Raw genomic sequence first — 22802 nt, 5'->3', positions numbered from 1 at the left:
TACAGAAACCCAGATTCAAACTGAGGCCAACAGGCCAGAAATGAAATGATTCCTATTTCACAGGTGTTTGCAAGGCTTAAATAAAGAGACAGCCTTTGTAAAGAATTTAGCCTGGTGCTGCTGTGTTGTTACGGTTATCCGCATGTCTGTTCATAGAGATTTTACCTCTGCAGCCACTTCCTGCTTCCTTCCAGGAAGCCATTCCAGTGGATAGAGTGAAGCATCATACCTGGATCCTACATGAGAATGTTTTCCTTTGAGGTCTTTGTATGCCCCACCTCCTTGAGAATGCTTCATCTGGCTACTCTGGTCCTTAGGGATTCTCTCCTCTCTGAATTCCCATCACTCTGGCATCTCTTTCTCAATAATAATGCCTCGATGTATAGTGTGTCATAGAAGTCATCCTATGATATGGAGGCTTGTTTTTCCTTGATCTAAATTGTGAATTTATTGAGTACAAGGCTTCCTTGGATCTCTCCACAGGGCTTCATAGGGCACAGGGCTCCACACCAGGCCCTGGATCAATACTCTTTCATTAAGTGTGAAATCTACAAATAATTAACTACCCGAAGGCTAGAAAGTGCTGAGAGCTCAGAGCAAGACAGATGTTCGTTATGAAGAGTTGGAGGCTCCTCTTGAGGGAGTGTCATTTATCATCAAAGGCACCCATTGGCTGGCCTTCCTCTTTTGAAAATAGTAGTACAAGGTGGTAGGGTGGCATGCCAGGGGAAATGTTTGGAGGTTTTCTCTCTTGAGAAAAATGGCCCCTGTTAATTCCTCCCCAATATCTCATCTGTGCCCCTGTTGTCACACACAAAGGGCTGAAGAGGGAGTGAGAGGTTACAATTTAGGGGGAGAAGTGATGTTTGTGAAGAAAAGCATTGACTGGCTTTCTGCCTCAAAATTGAGGGAAGGGGACCCCAAAGTCTGGGCGTGTATTAAGGAGGGGGGCTGACATCTTGTACACTGGGTGCATGGGCTTGCTGACTTGTCCTGTCACCATCAGAGCAGGCTGGAGAGGAGGGAGGCAAGGACAGCCCTAAGAAGTAAAGAGGTGGGTATAATGGCCTGGTTCTTACTTCAGGCCCAGAACCCAGACCAGGAGGGAAGGTGAGGTTGGAGGCAACTGGGTTCCCCAGGGACCAACCCAGTGTAGGGCAAACAGGTGCTTTCTGCAAGGGAATGAAGCAAATGGCTGGTGACTGAAAGTCTGCCTGAAGTTAGACCTACTTCTCCAAAGGAAGCCACAGAGCTCAGGGGAGCTTCTTGGAATGGAGTCCTTCTTTAGCTTGGCTTACTGGGGCAGGCTGCTTCCACACCAGCTCTTCATAGAAGGGGCTCAGTCAGCAGGGGTGGCAGCAAGCTTAGTCGTGGGCAATCCAGGAAGCAAACTGGGCTTCTCTCTTTACTTCCACACCTTGCTCTGGAGGTGAGTTTGGGCAGGGAAGAGGAAAGTGGAGCTCCCCTTCCCTCCATGCCCCCAGAGCTACAAGTCCATAGGCCTGTCCTTGTTGGGGAGGGCTTGAACAGAATACGTGCTTAGAGTTCCCATATGGACAGAATTAGGTCTTAATAAGTGTAGCAAAGTTGCTTTTTTTAAAACATTGAAGTATAAGTGACAGCGTTACATTAATTTCAGGTATACAACACAGTGATTCCACAACTCTGTGTTATGCTCACTGCAAGTGTAGCTACCATCTGTCACCATATAACACTATTACACTATGATTGATTATATTCCCTACTCTGTACCTTTAGTCTCAGGGACCTATTGTTTCCACAACTGGAAGCTTGGCCTTCTCACTGCCTTTCATCCCTTTTGCCCACCCCCAACATCATCCCATCTGGCAACCTTCAGCTCTCTGTATTTATGAGTCTGTTTCTGCTTTGTGTTAGTTGATTTGTTTTTATTTTTTTAGATTCTTCATATAAGTGAAATCATATGGTATTTGTCCTTCTCTGACTAATTTCACTTAGAATAATACCCTCTAGTTTCAACCATGTTGTTGCAAGTGGCAAGATCTTTCTTTTTTTATGGCTGAGTAATATTCCATCACACACACACACACACACACACACACCCCATATCTTTATCCATTCATCTATTGATGGACACTTAGGTTACTTTCATATGTTGGCTATTATAAATAATGCTGCAATACACATGGGGTGCATCTATCTTTTTGAATTTGTGTTTTTGTTTTGGGGGGTAAGTACCCACTAGTGGAATTACTAGATTGTATGGGAATTCTATTTTCAATTTTTTGAGGAACCCCCCATACTGTTTTCCATAGCAGCTGCAGCAATTTACGTTCCCACCAACAATGCATGAGAGTTCCTTTTTTTTCCTACGTCCTCCCTTGATGCCAACACTTGCTATTTCTTGCCTTTTTAATACTAGCCATTCTGACATGTGTTAAGTGATATTGTGGTTTTGATTTGCGTTTCCCTTAATGATGCTGAGCATTTTTTCATGTCTGTTGGCCATCTGTATGTCTTCTTGAGAAAATGTCTATTTAGGTCCTCTGCCCATTTTTAATTGGATTATTTGGTGGGGGGGAGTTGGTGTGAAATTATACAAGTTATTCATAATTTTGGATATTAAGCTCTTATTGGACTATCATTTGCAAATATCTTCTCCCATTCAGTGGGTTACCTTTTTATTTTGTTGATAGTCTCCTTTGCTGTGCAGAAGCTTTTTAATTTGGTATAGTCCCAATAGTTTGCTTTTGTTTCCCTTGCCTGAGGGGACAGATCTAGAAATGAAGCTGTTTTGATAACTAAAATGACGAAACAATTAAGGAATTGACCGAAAGGTCATTAAGGGAGCAGCTATCCAATAGGACAGAGAGTTCCCCAAAAGCAAAATGGTAGCAACTATTGGTAAATAGTTGCTGGTTTGTATTTAGATGGTCAAGGATGAGAACTCTCAATGAAACTCATTACTTCTTGAGTCTCACTGGGACTGACTCTGGATTTGCACCTACATGGAATTCTCCTGACGTCTCTGCCAAGCAGGCTGAAACTTTCCCATCTTCGAGCCACATAAAGACAGGTTCAGAGCAGTGACTGGACTTGGTAACCTGGCAAGGCTAGTAAGCAGCCGAGCTGAGAGGCAAACTTGGTACCTGCTCTTTCCATCCTGTCTTCCTACTGCTCCTAGCTATGGAGGGCCTACTGTGCACAGGAGACCTCACAGTCTTGTCCATACTAATTAAAAATCATGGCCTTGCTTTAACCTCACATACCTCAGTTTGAAATACAGAATGCGTGGGGGAACCACTAACCCTCTTCACCAGTGCTCAGATTCCCAGGGAGCCTCGAATGCCATGCAGGAGAGGGTGGAACCTAGTAAGAGTGAGGGCCTGCAAGTATTTTTGGTCCTCTCCTCCCCCCAGCATGGGTCTGAGTTCTGTAGCTCTCCTCCCCAATAGCTACCTCCAGTTTTGGGGGGATTGACCTGCCAATACCATCTGAAGAAATGATTGACAGTGCTATATGATTCAAGGGCCATACAGGGACAGTTGACATTTAAATAAAGTCTGATCTCCAACGTCCTGTTCAAGACATATATGTCTCCTTTTCTTGCATTGTGTTGTAATGTCTAATCATTTGCATACAACTTAAAGACCTAGGCCATGATTATTTTAGCAACAACTGAAATAACTACCATTTTCTTTGGGCACTTTTTTTTTCCTTTTTTTAACTGTATATCAAGCACTGATTTTACTATGAAAATATAGATGCCTCAATACAGAATACCCCAAAGGAATGGAAGGCTAGGCATGAGGGTGAGTAGAATCTGGATGAAGAAAGGAGCCCACTGCTATGCTGGGCATAAAGCTTTCCCACTTCCATTGTGTTGGGTAGACATTTCAATTGCTCCTGTGGATTGTGGCAAAGTTCTCAGTGACAAGTGATGGAGAAGAACATCATAGACAATGTGTCCTTTCCAAAGAAGGCCAGTGGCTTCTGTCCTGCAGGTTTGAGTCCCTGAGGCTATTTCCTATATTGCTGGTCAAACGAATTCATGCATTTGTCACTCTGCCTTTGTGCTCTGAGTTCATTGCTTTTTTTATTTCACCCCTTAATTCCTTCATGAGGAACAGTAGAGAAGTGGGATTGCCCAATGCAACACTCTTGACATTCTGAAAAGCCCTCCTTTGGGGGATCCAATAAATGCATATTTGTGCATTTCATATTTGGGAACACTGGAACTCAGGAAGCTTATGATACTTTTAAAAGTGCATTCTGGAAAGCAAAAGTTAGTTTCTGCCCTATGCGTTAACTATAGACATTTCTCTGCAGAGTTACAGAAATAGTTCTGTAGCAGTAGTTCGTGAAGTAGCAAAGCCTAAAAATATAAAAAAAAAAAGACAGGTTCTTTGTAAAGTGGGTATACTGGTAGTTTTGAATCCATACTTGAGGGCATAGAAACAGCCTGTTTTAATTTTGGTTGAGCCAAATGCTTGCGCGCATGACTAGCCCTTTCACAAAGACAGAAAAGGGTCAAGTTGGATTTTCAGATATGGATCAAGATGGACCACATGTATATGGAGTTCAAAGCCCTGCTGGCCATGGTGGCTGAGAGGACATTGCTGAGAGCTGGATGTGAGTTTAACCTGTCAATTCCCCCTGAGTTGGCTGAACAATCTGTGTGACCCCATCTCTTATGTACCTGCTTATATATGGAAGGATGAATCTCTTCATTCCAAAACAGTAATAATAGGTCTTTGTGAAGTTAAAATGGATGGAGAGTAAGCTTTCCATAAATTGATCACCTTTATGGGAGGAAAGGTAGCAGGAGAAAAGAAATTGGGCTATAGATGCAACACAAATGTGAAATTTTGGACTGAGAGCATGAATGCCATAAGCAATAGCCCTTCCTTGCTTCCTTCTGCCTCCCACTGAATTTCCAGAGCAAATGAAGCCCTGCTCCCGGGAGGAACCACTAACCAATTTTCCAGCTGCTTCAGCATCTTTCTGCGTCAGGAAGGAGAATGTTAAAATTGCATTTTCTTGGGATCTTTGTGCCAGAGAGAATAAATTGCCTTGCAAACAATATTGCCTTGCAAACAATAAACAATCGCATAAATAGCAAGACTAGGCTAAAAGAGAGTCTTCGAGGCACCAGTGTGCTGGGTAATCAGGCGTCAGAGAAGGTAACTCGCCCAAGCATATTCTTTCGTGAGTCCACTGACTCCCTAGAGTAAAGACCACATAGGGCTGAGGTGAGTGAAGTCTCCCAGTAATATTAACTTGACAAGCTTTGATTTCAGGTGAGCTCACCTACAAAGGATGAAGCTGTCTAGGGCAAGATCCAGGCTGGAAGGGGATATGAAGAAAGTAGGTCAGTTACCAGGGCTAGCCCCATAAGAGGAGTGGGGCCATCGTAGATCTCTTGCCCAGAAGACAGAGTGCAAGCACCAGTTTCTGGAGCTCCAGTCTGGCCAGCAATGTAATGAATGTATGATGCATGTCAGTGGCTGGCATCAACCTGACCAAACTGTCCATATATGGTAGGAGTCCAGCCACTGGACTCAAGATGGTGGAGGAGAAAGTAGCCAATCACAAAGAGGCCTGGCAAGGACTAGGAAGACAACTGGAGCCTCATCTATGGGGTGAGGCTGGTGGGAGGGAGGTGTCTGTGGACCTAGAAGAGGGAAGACAAATACTGCGGTTGCCTCTGCAGAGTGGGACAGAAGTCAAAGTCCCCCAGGCTGATGCATCTGAGACCATTTGTTATTCATTCACTCACTCGTATACTGAGCATCTACCAAATACTAGTGGGTCGACCCTGAAAGGAAGCCATTGCCTGCTCTCCCAGTAGGAGAGTCAGAAAGGAAAACCAGACAGTGACAGTGCAGGACCAGAAAATGTCGCAATAGGAGCTGCATCAGGGCTGTGGAGCACCTCATTCCAGCCAGAGTTGGGATGGCAATGAATAATTCCCATTTACCAAGCGACCATTCTGTGCTAGAGCTTGGTGCCTCCACACGTGACCTCATTTACGTCTTATCACAACTGTATAAAGCAGATGTCAATATTCCGGTTTAAAAATGATAAAATTGAGGCTCCGTGCAGTCTGCTCACTTGCTCGATGCCACATCAGTGTCAAGGGCTGGGGTGAGGATTTGAAGCCAGGAGCTATTTTGGCTCCAAAGCCCATGCTCTTTCGAATGAGTCAAAGCCCACAAATATGGAACATCTGCAGCCAGAAACATTCCCCCAAAGAATCTTTTAAGATCATTCTACCCAAAAACACAAGAGAAAAAGGTAATAGAGATTACAGCATGAGACAGAGAAAGAATTAAAATAGTGCTTTTAATATAATTTTCAGCAAATGTACAGTATGTACTTTACATCACATATTTCTAAACTGCTCATCTGGAAAATATAAGCTGCAAAAATACAGAATACCACACTCAAAATCTGTTGAGTATGTGCTTTTTTCCCCATCCCTTCTGTGAAACAGGGTCATTTTTACCACCCCCACACCCCCACTCCATTGTAATCCAGCCTCGGCTGCTTTTGGAAGAGCTGCTGGAGCCCTCCGTCAGAGAAGCATTCTGGAGAGGGGTTTTCTAAAGCGTGTCAGCAGGACATCCCCACAGGAGCCAAGGGAGGGATAGACCAAAGGGAATTTGCACACCTGGTCAACATTACTCTTTAGCAACCCAGGAAAATTGCCTACTGCAAGGGTTTGGAGGACTCCTGACCACAAACACCTCCTCAGTCCTCATCACAGGCCTGTGCTTGGGGCCTCAAAGGACCACACACTGGCCGGATAATCCACACAGGGACCCTTGGGTTCTTGGGCAGGGCAGAGCACGCTAAGTCAGGCCTGCGAGGTCTGTGGATAGTGGCGGGCTGTTCTCTGGAGGAGGAGGATGAGGGCCAGGCCCTCAGCTTCTCACAAAGGAGTCTTCTGAAGGTGAATGTGACTCGGGGCAGGTTTTCTCAGTCTCAATGTCTTGGTACTCTGTGCCTAAAAAGGGAGGAGGGAAGAAGAGCCAAGAGGAAAAAGAGATCGGTCTTTTCTGGTTTTCCTACTATTTTTTTAAAAGGCTTATATAATACCATCAAGGCTTTTCAGTGAAATGGACAAGAGCAGAAGTCATGCAAGGAAATACTGGGTTTTGCTCCATGTAACCCCAAGAAGCCAGATTCCAAGCCCAGAGACCTTTGTGAAGGCCACATCTTTCTGAGAATCTATACCAATACTCAACTAGATGTTTCTTCTCTGGGAATGAATAAGTATCCCAGTCATTAACTTGTCCTCATCTTATATAAATCACCAGTGACAGGCCTTGTGTTCTGGGACTCCCAAGTGTCACGGCAATCTCTGTTGAAGATGTGGCTGAGTGCCAGACAGCACCCGCCTGCGTCATAATGTCATGCTTTCTCCTCCAGCATCCTGGACACTGTTTTCTTTCCAGCCACAGGATGCACCGCATGCTGAGTCAAACAATCTCCTCACTGGGGCAAGGTTTTTAAGCCTATGTCACACTTCCAAAATAGATGCTGTGGCTTCACTTAAAAGGCATTAAAAACCCAGCTAGTCCTTGGGCTGATTTACAAGCTGGGTAGGTCTCACTGAGCATGATGTGCGGCTCTGCTGTTCAGTGATAGGCACAGTGGGACCATACAAGTCCCCACTCATTTACTTGTCCTCTTTAGACTCTGACCTGGTGATAGAAAAGGTGACAGTGGGGAAATGTCACTCTTTTCCTCGGGATTTTGCAGCTGAGATCTGGCTTATAGGACGCAGCCCGTGTGTTCGGAGCAGTTTGGAGCATCCTTGCTCAACTTTGATGAGGATCAAGTTCTTGTGGTCTTGGGGCGGGGGGGTAGGTTCTGCTGGAACCCTGGGGAACAGGGAGTTGGGGAGGGTAGGACAGAAGCGAGAGCTGGAGTTGGTTCTTGTGCCTGGAATGAGTAAGAGAGAGGTTGTTGAGTGGCCAGAACACGTCTACCAATGTGGCTAAGGTGGAAGAAGGAAGGGGTGTGTTTAAAGGTCTCTAATGTTTAATTATTAAGGTAAAAAAGTTTTTTTTTCATTTTAGATTCCCGTGCCTGTAGGCAACATTTTGCAGAGGTCTCACTTCCGGCTCTTGGCTCATTTCTCTATGAAATATAGATTTCTGTGGGGGGTTTTCCCAAGAGTAGATGCCCCGCTGGCCTCATCAGAGCTTCCGAAGAGGCAGATCTCGGTTCTTGCGTTGGTGGTGATGTGGTATAGTAGAAAGAGCACTGGTTCAGGAGTCAGACAGACCTGGCATTGGCTCCTGGTGGCCTTTCTAACTAGCTGTGTGACCTTGGGAGCCTTGGGTTTATTGAACCTTCGTTTCCTGATCTGTAAAAGTGGAAAAAAATTAGATTCCCCTTTACCTGGTGTAAAGCTGCTGGGTGCATTACCTGGGACCATGCCTTATGACACCTGGCACGTGGGTAGCAGACTCTTACATGGGAGCTCCCCAGCCCCTTCCTCCTTTGAGGTGCTGGACGAATCTATGTGTTAGTTGGGTTCCTTCTGTAATGCAACTTCCTATATTGCATACTTCTGATTCATCTTATGTCCTTAGATTATAAAATTGAACAGTTTTGACAAACATAATACCATGAGAGCTCTCTTCTATTAAGTTAGCACGAATTTAAGAAAAACATTATTTTGGGGGATTTAATGGCAAGATGTCAACCTATAGAATGTTAAACCTCCAGAAAATTTACCATTCCATTTGCTCATAGCAGAATACAATCACTTTGCCTTATGGAAAAATATTCAGAATTTATGCTAATCATCAACTACTGATTGTTGGCCTGAGTCAATGCAAAAATAGAAACATCTAGAAAGTCTGTTCCTAAAAGCCTAGTATCTGATAATAGAGTAAGACCTATCCAACTGGCAACCAGTGTTGGTGTGTCTGAAGGCCCTGGGCCAGAGCCAAAATCCTGAGGTTGATGCTGAGGACCATGGCGGTGCCTGGTGGGAGAGGTGTCTGGGGTGTCCCCACTGGAGCCGATGACCAGCACGGAGGAATGCCTCCCTGGTGTGTCAGAATGTATTAGAGTGGAGGAGTCTCCTGTTTCCTGTTACCTGTTTCTGGTAGAATACCCCATAGAAATTGATCATTGGGCTCTGTGGTTAAGACCACGAACAACCCAGGAAGAACAGAAGTCTCCAGAAGACAGCTGTCGTGGTGTCCCTGGTGGTTATATTAGGGGGCACGTGAGAGTGGGTAGGACACACAGTCCATTTGAGCCAGAGTCTTCCTGATGAGGCAGTCCCTATGGGTAGAGAGGAGTGTCTCACGTCTTGCTCAGTAGGCAGGGGGTACCCATAAAAGCTAAGATCACGGGCTTTGGATTCACAGACCTGGGTTTCAATCCCAGCTCTGCTTCGTGGCTTGAACCGATTCTGGAAGCCTTCCCTGCCTCCTTTTCCTCTCCTGTCCACTGCTGCTAGTAACAGTTCCTGCCTCACAGGGCTATTGTTGAGATTAAATGAGCTAATACGTATAAGAAGCTGATTCACAGTAAGTGCTAGGTAAATGTTAGCTACTATTATTATTAGTTATTATTAGTGTTTACCAATTATTCCACCTGGTGTATCTGTTAGCTTCATAGTGCCAACGTTTTATGTTGGTGGGAATGGATGTGAAATACTATTTGGATTCACTTTTTTTTTTTTTTAACTCATTAACTCACTAACACATTTCCTCCTCCCATCCCCATTTCATCACATAAGAAAACAGGACAATTACTGTGGTAGAACTGTGGCGTATCAGAGCTGGAAGAGACTGGCGATCAGATCCTGTAGCTCAAATTCCCCTCAGTCCATAGAGAGAAAGATGATGTTGCCTTCATTGTAAACCCTGCCAGTCATGGGGTACTCACCTCATTCTTGGAAAATGGGATACCTGCATTAGACTCCTGTGGGCAGTAACGTCAGGGCTGATGGACACCTTGCTGCAGGACCCCTCCAACACATGACTTGGCCCTCGCTAGAGCAGCTTCAGCTGCTAGGGCACCCCCCCAAACATGCTATGCTGCTTCAGACCTCAGCACACTACTGCCCTCGGCCACTGTCTTTGTAAATAAAGCTTTATTGGAACACAGCCTGTGCATTTGTTTACACGTGAGCTGCTCTCATGCTACAACAGAATTGAGTGGTGGTGACAGACAGCGTATGACTCTCAAAGCCTTAAAAAACCTAGCCCTTTACAGAAAGTCTGTCAACTTGTTCTGGCGGTCCTCTCAGGAGAGGTGACCTCCTGCCCCATCTCTCTGGCCGACACCCACTGCTCTCTAGTTCTTGGTTTTAGACCACGCCTCTCTCTGAAACCTTTCTGATTCTCGATGCCAGGAGGATGAGCTTCCCACCACCACGAATCAGCCCTCCTCGGGCCCAGTCAGAGCCGGGCTCTTAGTGTTATTATTCTATTGCTTTTGTTTGTGTTCAGGTCTGTCTGGCTCATGGAACTGTGAGCTCTTGGAGGATGGAACCCTGTCTTTTTCGTCTTTGTAGCTGGTTTGGGGCCTGGCATACTGCCAGAATCTTAATAAAGGAATGAATGAATACATGTTTAGAAATTATCAAGCTCATACGATATATCCCTGGATGACACTAACCCTGCAAAGGGAAGGCATACTACCATGTGGATGCTCTCTGAGAGGCAGGAGTTCTGTCCCTGTCTCCAGGGCCATCTCTGAGGTACAGGAGACTCTGGTTTTCTGAATTTCCCATTTTAGACCTTTTAACTCCTGTCCTTTCTGCCACAATGGCCAAGCACTCTGAGATCACCTACAAAATGTGAGAAAGGGGAGGCATGGGTGGGTGGCTGTGGGCAGGCAGGGTAGTTTCCACGTGTTACCCTGGGCAACAGGCCCCTGTAAGAGGCATCTGAACAAAAATATCTTCTTGCATATTCAACCAGTTAGGGGTCCTTCAGTTTTACAAATGTATTTGTGAGCAATCATAATCCCCCTGGGGGGCTGGGTCTGAAAGCTATCATTTAGGGCCAGTTGCTTGAAGAGATTAGGTCTTTGCACCTGTCCAGAACTCAACAATGCGGACTGAGTTGGAAGCAATGGTATAACGAACGAGGAAGGGCAGAGGGAGGAAGATAAGGACGGTGTTTATGTTCCACACTAATCCTTCTCTTGGAAAACATGGCACCTCTTAAGTATTTGGCCTGGATTCTAACTTAAAGGGAAACACAGCTCATGGTTGAGGGGAGGCTGAGGGAGAGGGCAGTGGCATGAGCTCAGCCACCAAGCCCCTACGGTGTGTCTGGAACTTTCTCCTGAGCCATCAAAATGGGCAAAGAAGAATAGCACAAGACAGCACATATTCTCTGCGGGGCTGAAAAACTGCTGGCCTGGTTTTCTCCCTTCATCTAAAACAAACCACACCGAATACACAAACAACGCTGGAGTGGAACTCTGCCAAACTGTAACAGAATGTCTCCCTTCTCCTTTGTTCGACTGTATGATTTCTCCATAGTGACCTTTATTGCTTAATGCCGCTGAGAAGCGCTTACAGTAACAGGTCTGGCAGGCCTGACGGGGTGGAGAAGAGATCACACTTGTGAGGACCTGAAGAGCAGGCAGCAAGAAAACCAGCCTCGCAGGCTCATGGAAGCCAACAACTGCTTCTCCTCAGAGGGTTTCTCTGTGAGTGTGTGTGTGTATATATATAATTTTTTTTTTCTCCATTTCCTATGTTCCTCAATGAATGGCCTGCTCTAGAAGTGCAGAAGATAATCCATTAGCAACCATGGTGGAAACTTTTTCCTGAGAAAATGCCTCTGGGGTGGTAGGGTGGTCATTCCCAAGGACTGGCTGGCTGGTTGCCCCCATATGGAATGTTTCTGCAGGTCACCTTAGAGGACCTCTCTTGTTCCTTCATTAGCTGGGAAGAAAGCCTCGTGCTGCAGCGGCTTTCCATGGGAAAGGGATGGGAAATCTTGCCATGCCTGAGTGAGGGCAAGCTCTAGGTCATCCCTGAAGACAGGGAAGTGGATTAAATCAGGGATTTAAATGTAGAGACACCACTTTAAAATGTATAGGCCTAATTAAAAAAAAAAATCTCTAGAGAAAGCTATTCTACTTAAGGTGGTGAGAAAGAAGTGATTTTTATGGAGAAGCACATTCCTTCCTGCTTGGAAGACATTAACAAGTCTGTCAAAGGACTCCTTAGGAGCTCTTGGCTTCCCCTTGTTATTTTGCCTGCTTAAGCACTACTAGCAAACTCCTTAGGGGGGCACCGGGAGAGGAGGCCTCTCTTGCTCCTTCATTAGCTGTGAGTAAAGCCCACATGCTGTGGCCGTCTGGAGTGGTGATGTCCCCAGGGTGCCTTGACGCTTCCCAGCCCTCCTCTGTGGAGGCGGGAAGGAGGGGGCAAGGCTGCTGGTCTTCCCTGACAGCACACACCAAACTCCACCTCCCAAACAGACATCTACTTTTACAAAATGTGTTTACTTCACATGTAGGAATAATACCGGTCAAAAAACTTCTTGGTCTACATGTAGGGATTACAAAAATCTGTTAAAAGTTGCAGCAAAGAGAGATTTTTTTCATCCATCTCTGGGCACGTTTGACCAAGATGGCAGAGGAGTTTGGGGCAGGAGAGAGAGAGAGAAGCTTAGTGTTCACCTTCTAGGTTTATTCTATCCCTTACATTTTTGTTTTCTCTAAGTCCAGTGGAGCTCTCGCCAGGAAATCTTTTCATTCAAAATACCACTCAACATGAAACAAATAACCAAGGAGCTGGATCTAACGCTTATGTACAATGGTTCTTTGTAGCACAAAAGGAAACCTAACACCAGACTAGGTTTTCTGTTCTGCAGGAGGAGAGACATTAAAACCCTAAAAGGTGACACACTGCGCTTTGCAGCCGTCTTGCAATGGGGGACTTTAAGTTCACATCCAGTTGTGGACAAAGCTGTGCCCTGGAGGTGTTTTCCTTGTTCATCTCAACATCTCATTCATCCTAAAATCTTCGGGAAAAAAAACCCAGACTGCAAAGAGTTTTCAAAAAAAACACGTTTTTCTTTTTAAAGCAAATGGCCCCATGAAAACACAAGGTCAGCGGAGCTCAGTGTGTGTGTACTGAGTTTGGAGAGCTACGCAGAGGGCAGTGACCTATTAGCAACACATTTCAAAACAAAACTCACCCCAAACCTGTACAGAATGGTTTCAAAGCCTTAGGAGCGACAGAGTATACATATTTCATGAATTGGTTGGAGAACAATCCCGCCTCTTACTAGTTAACATACTGATGAGTGCCCCCATGTTCATGGACAAGGACAGACTGCAAGTAAACACACAGAAGGGTGGTTTTGGAAGCATCCTGTCCCAGGCAGCTGATCACGGTGGCCCCACACCACAACACAAGCTTCTCTTTGAGTTGTCCTTGCTCGGTGGGGCTTTCTCTAGTTTCGGGCTGTCACTTAAACTACCCCATTTACAGTATGTGTGAGAAATTTGGCACAAGAGTCCGGTCTTCTCCCCGCTCTTTTCATTCCTGATTCTTTTGTTGCCCTCCGGGGGAACTGCACATCTGTGTCTCAGGTGAAAAGGCAAACCAAAGAACAAACCTTGAGATCTTTCTCGGGGCCATGAGTGGCCTGGACCAAGGTCACTGAGAAAACACGAAAGGAACGTTAACTGGGCCATGTGTGCGTGCGTGTGTGCGGGCTCTCCCATAAGCCCTGTCCCCTTCCGGGGAATGGCCTCATGAGGCTGAGGCTGCTGACCCCAAAAGCTGCGCCCACGATTCTCCTCCCAAACAAGGAGGTTTGCCTGCCAGCTGCTGGAGGGTTAACCACTTTCAAAACACAGACCGAGGCCCCTTCGTTCAAGACTGACCCTAAAAACAGTGACATTTTAATGCATCAGACACACGGTGGCTCCCGCGACCCTGTGGGTCTATTCACCATCACAGACCCCACAAACTGCTCGAGAGCTCATGCTAGGGGACCATTCCTTCTCTTGCCTACCCCCAGAAGCACCGCACCCATCCACACAACCCACATCTAAGCGTGTCTCCTCCACGGGCTGAAAAGAACGCCTCTTGGAACGTGAAGCATGAATATAAAAGGGCTTCCCATGACAGTGATCACTGAATCACGGGGAATAAAGCCAGAAGGCGAATTTGCAATTCATCACATTATCCCCTGTTGTCTCAAATGTGATTCCTTTAAAGGCAGGCTGCATAGATACTCTTTCCCAAGAATTTTTTTTTTCTTCCCGTAGCACATGGTATATTCTTGTTTTCGCAGAATATCCGAATGAGGATAAAACGATAAAAAAAAAAAAATTACAATAGATTAATTGCATCCCTTGAATCACATTATATTTTTGGTGCATTAAAAAGAGGAGGAAAGGAAAAAGCAACCAGCATAATAAACTCAGCCTAGAGAACTGTGTTAGTGATTGAAGGGTTAACACGGATTTTAGAAGTGGTTAAAAATAGTATTAGAGGATTATACATACAACAGTTTGAAATTCATATGCATTGCGTTTTTTTTTTTTTCCTTTAAAAATGGTAAAATGTTTGGCAAATGTAAGCAAATGACTTGGACTGTGTGGGTTTCACCGGCTCTGAGCGAAGTCAGTCATAGCCAGGCGAGGCCCACCGCTTCCTGAGGTCACTCTGCGGGGCTGGGGGGCGCTGCGGTGGGGGGGGGAGGTGAGGTGCTGGCTCCCCACGCCCGGCTCCCCCCTCGGGCCCTCAGTCTTGAACATGAACATGGAGCTGGTGAGAGGTGCCAATTAGACTCCAGCACGGATCACCCATTAGCATCGCTGAGAGAACTCGGGGGCCTTGAACCACATGCAGACTGGGTGAGTCGTCTACACAGTGACCCATATTGCGAAAGTTAGAGGAGGGAGCACCCGCTCCTCCAACTTGCATGCTCCCCACCCCCACGTGGAGGAGGCAGGTAGCACGGGGTGTGTGTCCCTAGTGCTTATCCTGGTTGTCAACTTGTGATGTTTAGTAGACTTTTAAAAAAAATTTGTTTTGTATGTGTATGTATATCCAGAAACGTCCATCCTCCAAGCTGGCCACCACTGTTCCCTGAATTTGGCAGTGCCTGTTGCTTGCAGCTGTTGGCATCCCGAAAAAGCATGAGGTGCCTTCAAAGAGTAGACTCTGGGCCCCAGCAGGTCGGACGACAAACACACGGTCCCATGCTCTCCTTATTCTGAATCCTGTCTGGCTCTGATTTTGAGAAAGAGGACAAAGGTCGTGTTGTGTGTACGTGTTGTGTGTACGTGTGTGTGTGTCTGTACTGAGTTTGTGGGTTTTTTTTTTTTTTTGGGAAACTTTTTTTTTTTTTAGGAAAAATGACCCTTTGATTACTAATACAGAGTTCAACCTCCTTTCGTCACTATAAAACGGACTCCATGTTTTCACACCACTCATGATCTTCAAGGTTATAGATAAATTTTGTCCTATGGGTCTGGCTTGCGGGCACAGGGTCCCTCCCCAGATTGTCTAGGGTCAGAGTAGAGGCAAAGAACTCACTGGTGCTCAGCCCGCCTTCGTGGTTTTTGATGTAGCGTTTATAGTTTTTCCTCAGGCACTGCCATGTGGTCGTATAGAGGACGAAGGCGGACGACTTCAGCACGATGGCGATGCTGACGTACAAGTATCTGTAGGCCACGTTGTCATACAGGACGCAGGCGCCTTGCTCCCCGCAGAAGGTGCTCCAGAACAGGCAGGTGGAGTCGATGCCGGCCCCGAAGATGAGGGGAGGGGGGATGAAGCCTGCGAGAGGGCAAAGAACACATCACACTCCCGCTCCAGCTCCGCAGGTTGGTCTCTCCCCATCCGCACGCGTGTACCCACTCTCCTTACCGTTCCTGGTGTCGACGCAGTGCGACCTCCTAGAGGGAAATGCAAGGAGGGTACTGCACTCCATGTACTGTGTTCCCGCACGGCCCTTCTAAGGCTGTGTGTGTGAGCAGAGGGAGCTGGGGCCAGAAGTTGAACACGAGTACCCTTTACCTTGTGTCTATATACACATACATGTGATAATATATATGTATGCAATGCATGTACATAAACATGCCTAACATGCATGCACACATGTGTACGCAGGTATCTAAGATGGAAAATACCTGCACACATGCTAACAATTTCCCTTCCCCTAGACGTTACCACTGCATTGAATCCTTTTCGTCCTGAGCTGGAAACTGGTTTTAAAACCTTCACAATAGAGTATTTCAGGTGCTTTCAACCAGTGATCAAAAGTGGCAGAGGGGATAAAAACTAGTCTCCTTAATTCATGTCTGTGTTTCTGTCCCTTGTCCAAGCTCAAAGGTTATCAGTCCTGGCTGCACATTTAAAATCATCCAAGGTGCTCTATCCTAGGACAACTGAATTAGAATGTTTGGTGTGTGGCCGGGTCGTCAGGATTGTGAAAGCATCCCCTGGTGAGGGGGGGAAAGCCTCTCATTTGTACTATGGGAAATCCATGGATGGCTCATTAATACAAATTAATTGCTTCACAAAAAAAAAAGGATCCCCAAGGCCAGAATGTGCTGCCAATCATACCCAGGGAGAGACCTCAAAAGCAGAATGTGATCACTGCAAGCAGGTGGCAACGTAGCTGAGATCCCAGTGCTGGGGTAGCCTGCGATCTGGAGTGTTCTTTCCAGGGCCAGCCCTGGACTGTCAGAGTTTCACGTTTTATCAAGGAAGGTCCCTCTGAGAATCCGATGTGATGAGATACAGATCCTTAGTCCAGGAAAATACATCTACCCGCAAAATGACACCCATGTTTCAGGGCGTTCGTGGGCCCCTAAAGTCCACTCACGGTCCCCAGATTTAGAACACCTGTGTTACCCAGGCTGTGTCCCTCCCTTCTGAGCCAGGGAGGGAAAAGGCTTACTGAGGGAAACAGCACTTCCTTGGTTTTAATGGCAGGCCCAGAATGGGTGTGAGGGGGCCTGCACTGCCCCAACAGTGCGAACAAGGTTGGCAGAGCTCCTGGCTCCCCAGACGCCTTGGCACCACCCAGCTCTGGCCCCAGCCCGGAGAGAAACCCCAGAGAAGGGATTTTAGTTGAAACCTCATTAAAACTGCCCAAGCAGGTTGATTCCATGGGTAAACTCCAAGCTCAAAATCCTGCACGATCTGCTCCCTCTTTGCAGCTTCTAAGTCAGCTTGGGCCCACCGAAGGAAAGTCCTCATCCCAGCATTCTCTGCCCCAAAGTGTCTGACGCCTTCCTCACCGGCCGCTGGGAGTTCTCCCAGCCCCTCCAACAAATGCCTTTCTTCATTTAACTGATCATGAGCCCACTGGGCTAACTGTCCTGACAACCACATAGGAGAAACTAAGTCACACGCCACAGTATTTAGGTAAAGAAATGGAGATCTGGAGCCAATTTAAATTGATAGACTTGGCAAAAGAATGGGACAAATCTGGCTGTTTCTATGGCCCAATGGGATCGTTTGGATCCCTTCACCAAATTTCTCTGGGTTTTAGGAGTTGTGATAGCCCCCAAGTGCTCCTCCCTCCTTTTTCTTCTGTCTCTCTTGAGGTCACTTTGTCCTAGCTCACCCATCACCCAGCAGTGAGGTGCCAAGACTCTGAAACCTCTGACAACAGTTCTGCCATGCGAAGGGACGGACAGCCCAGGGGCTCCAGGAGCTGCAGGCAAATCCACACCAGGCAAATCAGGTCCTATTTTCAGCACATCCCAGGAAGTTTGCAATATAAAGGAGACATTCTCTAATCCTTGCTCGGACCCAAACAGCCCTCTAAAATGCCAATATGTAACTCCTTCATGTATCTGTATCTGTGCAAGAGTTTTAAAAATATTGTTATCGTGAAAGTAGGGCATCCTTCTTTGTGCTAACCGTGTCAATTTTACCCTGCCTGTCAAGCTCCATTACCAGATGAGGCAGCCCTGGAAGGAGTCAGAAAAACCCTTCAAACAGAAATTAGAAAGCTAAGTGCCTAGAAAAGTTTTTCACATTTTGGAGAGCCTTTGTGAGAGAAAAGAACGAACCTTTAACTTGAGTCAAAAGCCTTGGGGTGAGTCGCTTCATCTCTTGGTGTCTCAGTTTCTTGATCTTTAAAAATGGAGCTAATACCACTCCCCCGGCCAGGGTCAAGGTGAACACCAGTACAAATGCGGTGTTATGTACAGGTCTGGTTCTTCCACATGGCCAGAGCCCTTGTTATCTGATTCATGTTCTACAGGGGACTTGGGGTAACCGTTTAAACTCTGGGTTTAATACTTTAAGTATAACCTTTATGAGGTTCCTTTTAGATTTCTGAAAAAAAAAATGGGCTTTTCCACCAAATTCATCTTCTTCCTTATAGTGACTTTAAATATTCTTCCCCAAAGGGGAGCTCTGGCTATCAGGTATGCAGAGAATACGAGAGGAAGAACTGACTGGATCTCTTTCACTAGAGGTCATTCTAGCACTCACCTGATTAGTCACAGAGGGGAGTTCCACCTGGTGGCTAATTCTCACATGCGGTCACTCCTCATTCTGTTTCTCACTCAGGGGGGCCAAATACACGCTCGGCCAGTCCCTGCAAGATCCCACCTCCCCAGACACCAATGGGAGACTCCCTTACAATGGCGGAAGTTAACGAAAGGAAACCTCATTAAAGTGGAGTAGGGAGGACAGAAGGGGGAGCCATACAACCAGAAGAACTGTCAATTACAGACCCCCAACAGGGAAAGATGTACATCGTATCTCCTACAAGAAATGGATGACCCCGGCAACTCAGCCAGTAAGAACCTGTCATCACCCTGAACTCTTGCTCTTCTCCAATGGACTTTCATTCAGTACCCCTTCTGAGGTCCTCTTCCTCCTCCATAAAGTAATCTTCCTCTCCTGCGTTTAGGATAGGACTTGCCTATGGTTTTGCCGTAGCTTACATGCCCGGAATTGCAATCCTGTTATTCTCGAATAACCCCCCTCCCTTTTTTTTTGCTGGTAAAATAATGGGCTTTTATTTTTAAGGTTCACATTATTTAGTGATCAGAGTGGGATCCAGAGAGGATCCAATCAACAGGCTTAGTAAAAGCTAGAATACTTTGTGAGTAAAGCAGTGCGGGCACCCAGAGCCAAGTGAGCTGCTCTCCTGATGACCTTAGAGTTTGCAGGTAAGTTTTCTCCTGGATTTCAAGCTCCACTCTGTGTTTTGAGCTCTCCAGACTATTCGGGATCTGTTTTAAGGCTTTGTTCTTTCTGAGAGTACTCATTTAGCCTTTGGTAGGACTCCTTTTGGAATCATGTCTTTCCTGTTGAAAAACTGTGCTGTTTAGGACATTTTTGTTACTTTAGAGAATACATCTCTTAAGAAATGGAGTCCCAGCCCTCAAAATGCTTTAGGGGGTACCCTCCCCCTTCTGGGACCCCAGCTGGTTTTATGTTTAAAAACTGCAGTCCCTCTTCATGCGCATTTCTAACTAAATGGACCAACTTAACCAAAAGTCATTTGGAACTTGGGGAACGTTCCATCTTCCTAAACTGACTCTTCTCAAAACTGGATTGGACAGGCCTGGCTCTAAAATTATCAACTGAATGGCATGACTATATTGATTGGTATTTTGCAGCTTCCAAACATTATCAGGAATCTAAAATTTATACTAGCTGAGGCAAACAAAGAAAAAAAGGGCAGCTAAAGCCGCTTTTCTCTTCCCTGTTCCTCTTTGTCTCAGGATATATGGCAGCCTCCTAGCTCAGATCCAACCTCTGGCGCCATTTTCCTCTATTTGCTCTGCAGGTCCTCTATATTCCCCCAAGCTAATCCTTTCTTTCAACTTTGCTTTCCCTATGAAGGAACTTCTCCCTCCTCTCCCAGACCTATTAAAATCTCCTTTAAAGTTAAGTCTCGGAGGATCCAAATAAGCCCCACATTTCTTATGTTCCCTGGAATAGGGCCAAACTGTGAGCCATAGTTAGAGTTTCCCAAAGTGACTGAGGACCCCCATAAGGTTTGCTGAAGAATTTAACAGAGTTATTCACATTTACCAACCTGGTTTCTCAGATTTATATTAGTCCACATTCCTGTTGGAGAGGGCCTGGCCAAACAATGGATGAAACTAGCCCGATGGGAACAGCCTGAAGGGGATTTAGAGAAAACAGACCCCTAACTTTTGGCAGGATGCTAGAACACTCTCCGCAAAGCTTCATCAAGCAATTATAGTAGCTTTTACTAAGCCTGCTGACTGGAACAAAATTCAAGTTTGCACACAAAAGCCTGATGAACCTGTTCATGACTATTACAATCAACTCCAAATTGTCTTTAAAGAAAACATTCTGGTCTTCCTTTAGATGTAGAATCCACCCGGGGAGCACTGAACTCAATTTATTATTTGTTATTATTAACATGGTATTTTATTTATTTTCTTTTTATTATTGTTTTTTTGAGAGTGAGCGAGCGAGAATCCAAAGATGTGCCCCCACTCAGTACGGAGCCTGACGTGGGGCTCAATCTCACGACCCTCAGCTGATGACCTGAGCCAAAAATCAAGAATTGGACACTCAACTGACTGAGCCACAGAGGCGCTCCGGTATTTCTTCTTTAGTTAAAAGGATCAGGTTGGAATGGGAAACTGCCCACCGCAGATTTAATTTGTCAAATCAGCTCACTTGTATCCTAGATGAGTCACCTAAAAGAAAGTACTAAAATTCTTAATCTTCAATGCTGGCAAATGAACACCCCTCAACAAAACCAACTCTTCCTTAATTTCTGATATTACTGCTAAGGGCCAGGACCGTGGAAAAAGATGGTTACAAAGTGCTTCAGGCACCTGCAGCCTTCTATCCAGCCTTTTCGATGGCCTCTTAATTCCCAGTGTTGGGGCTCCGAGGAACTACAGGAGCTCTTCCCAATCCTCTTTCCTGATCAGCTCAGAGAAACCACTCTCCAGATTGGGAATGAATCTCTTTGTCTTTACTGATACCTGAGCTACATTCTCGTTGCTCAAGCCCCTGCCTCGGATACGAAACCAGTTCAAATAGTGGGGATCTTTAATAAACCTCAACAGCTTCCCATCTCTGAACCTAGTCCCCTTTGTTTAGGCCCACTGATACTCACCCTTTTCTCATTTATTTATTGGACTGAGATTTCTTAGAAAAATATCATGCCAGAATTTCTTTCTTCCAAAGAACCTGACAGTAGTAATCAAAATAGCCAACCAGGCAAATTAAAGGACCCTTTGGCATCTATTATTTGCTCCAACTCTGCCAGCACTGTAGCTGAGTCTGGGGACACCAATCATTTGTCTCTGTTGGATCAGCTACCATCCTTTTTATGGGCAAGATCTTCAATTGTTTTTGGTAGAATCCACAGTATACCTCACATCAAGATTCAAATAGATCCCTCAAAACCTGTCATGGTCCAAAGGGATGTTCTCGCAAATGATCATTTGGAAAAACTGACCAGAGATGCCCAACAATAGGCCCCAGAGAAGGAAAAACAGTAGTAGAAGTCTAATAATTGTTGGTTCAACAAAAAGAGAGAACTCTGCTTTGAACCAACTAACCATCTGGCCCTACCAGAAATTTTAAAATTCCCACTACTTACAAATGTACTAAACCATTGGTCTACTGACAAAATGATAGCATGTATGAACCAATATTGGTGAGGAAATATTAAGAAGGCGGACAATGTGCATGCCTCACTTGTCTCCCCCTGTCCAAAACACAATGCAGGGAAACCTGTTTGCGTTGCTCTAGGACGCTTTTTAATGGGCCATTCGAGGTTTGCAGGTGAATTTCGTGTTTTAGTCATGGTTTGTATGTTTCCTCACCAGACTGAGGCTTTCCCTTACAGACAGGCCACTGCTTTCTCTGTGGCTAAAACTCCGTTAGAAGAAATGATTCCCACCTGGGGAACTCTTCTCAAACATCATAGTGATCGGGGACCCCATTTTACCTGTCCGGTGCTTTGAAAGTCTGCGCTGTTTGGCCAGTTTTGGAACACTTTCATTGTGCATCCCATTCTCAGTCCTCAGTCCATCCCATTCAAATAGTCCTATTTGAATGGACTAATGGTGCTATGAACATGCCATTGGCAATATTTGTAGCGAACCCTCCCAAAACCCTGGCTGAAAGCACTGCTCTTTGCTTTCTAAATCTCAGCCCCACCCCTGCTGGGATAGTTACAGGATGTCCAATGTGCTTGTCTCCTGCCTCCTTTGGTAATAGCACTCCAGCTGGTCTTAAGGAGTGTGTTAACGTGAAGCAAGTTAACTCTTACTTGCTGACCTAAGTCCCTTGATCTGTAGCAGAACTAATTTACTTGGAGATTTGCAGACCACTGGCCTTGAGAAGGACCAGAACTTTGCCAGGCCCTAGACACCAGCAAGTCTCTTTGAAGGCACCTCAGCTTTCTAATTAGCCTAGCAATTTTTAAAGCAAAATGTTTTTTGTTTTTTTGTTTTGTTTTGAGGTCACACAGATGACTTTACTGACCACTCTTTGTGTAGCCGTAGACCTTGCCCTTGCCCCCGTGGAACACAGTACTCCTGCACATCACAAGACAAGAACTGGCAGCCCCGAGCATGGAGAGAATGTTTATAGCCAGCAGCATCCCATCTGTACATGATCAAGAAATGTCACAGGCCACTGCACTCCCTTTGCTGACGACCCTAAACCCCTTTAGAAACCTCTGGGCCAGGTGGAAACCTCAGAGTTGGCTTTTGGACAAGAGTCTGCCTTCTTCCCACGTGACCAGCCTTAAAGCTCATGTTCCTTTCCAATCACAAACTCGTCTCTTGGAATATCGGCCTCTTGAGCAACTGGAAGCCCAACACAT

General features: G+C 45.8%; 1 protein-coding gene across 8 annotated transcripts in view; it reads right to left on the bottom strand.

Moving 5' to 3' along the window:
• Positions 1–6305: 6305 nt before the first annotated feature.
• SLCO3A1 (solute carrier organic anion transporter family member 3A1) overlaps positions 6306–22802 on the bottom strand; it is a 304890-nt gene continuing 288393 nt past the window's right edge. For 2 of the 8 annotated variants that reach the window (XM_064569933.1, XM_045899466.3), the window contains exons 10-11: positions 15536–15778; positions 6306–6988 (exon numbers count right to left, since the gene is read on the bottom strand). In XM_064569933.1, coding sequence (XP_064426003.1) covers positions 6906–6988; positions 15536–15778 — 326 coding nt within the window. In that variant the 3' untranslated portion in view covers positions 6306–6905. The other 6 variants (XM_064569935.1, XM_064569936.1, XM_064569932.1 and 3 more) reach the window with 5 other exon arrangements.

Source organism: Mirounga angustirostris, unplaced genomic scaffold, assembly GCF_029215605.1.
Source record: "Mirounga angustirostris isolate CCGP_5_RB_7025 unplaced genomic scaffold, mMirAng1.0.hap1 SCAF_9, whole genome shotgun sequence".
Taxonomy (NCBI): Eukaryota; Metazoa; Chordata; class Mammalia; order Carnivora; family Phocidae; genus Mirounga; species Mirounga angustirostris.
Note: the sequence above shows the minus strand (reverse complement) of the source record. Positions and strands in the feature narration are given on the sequence as shown.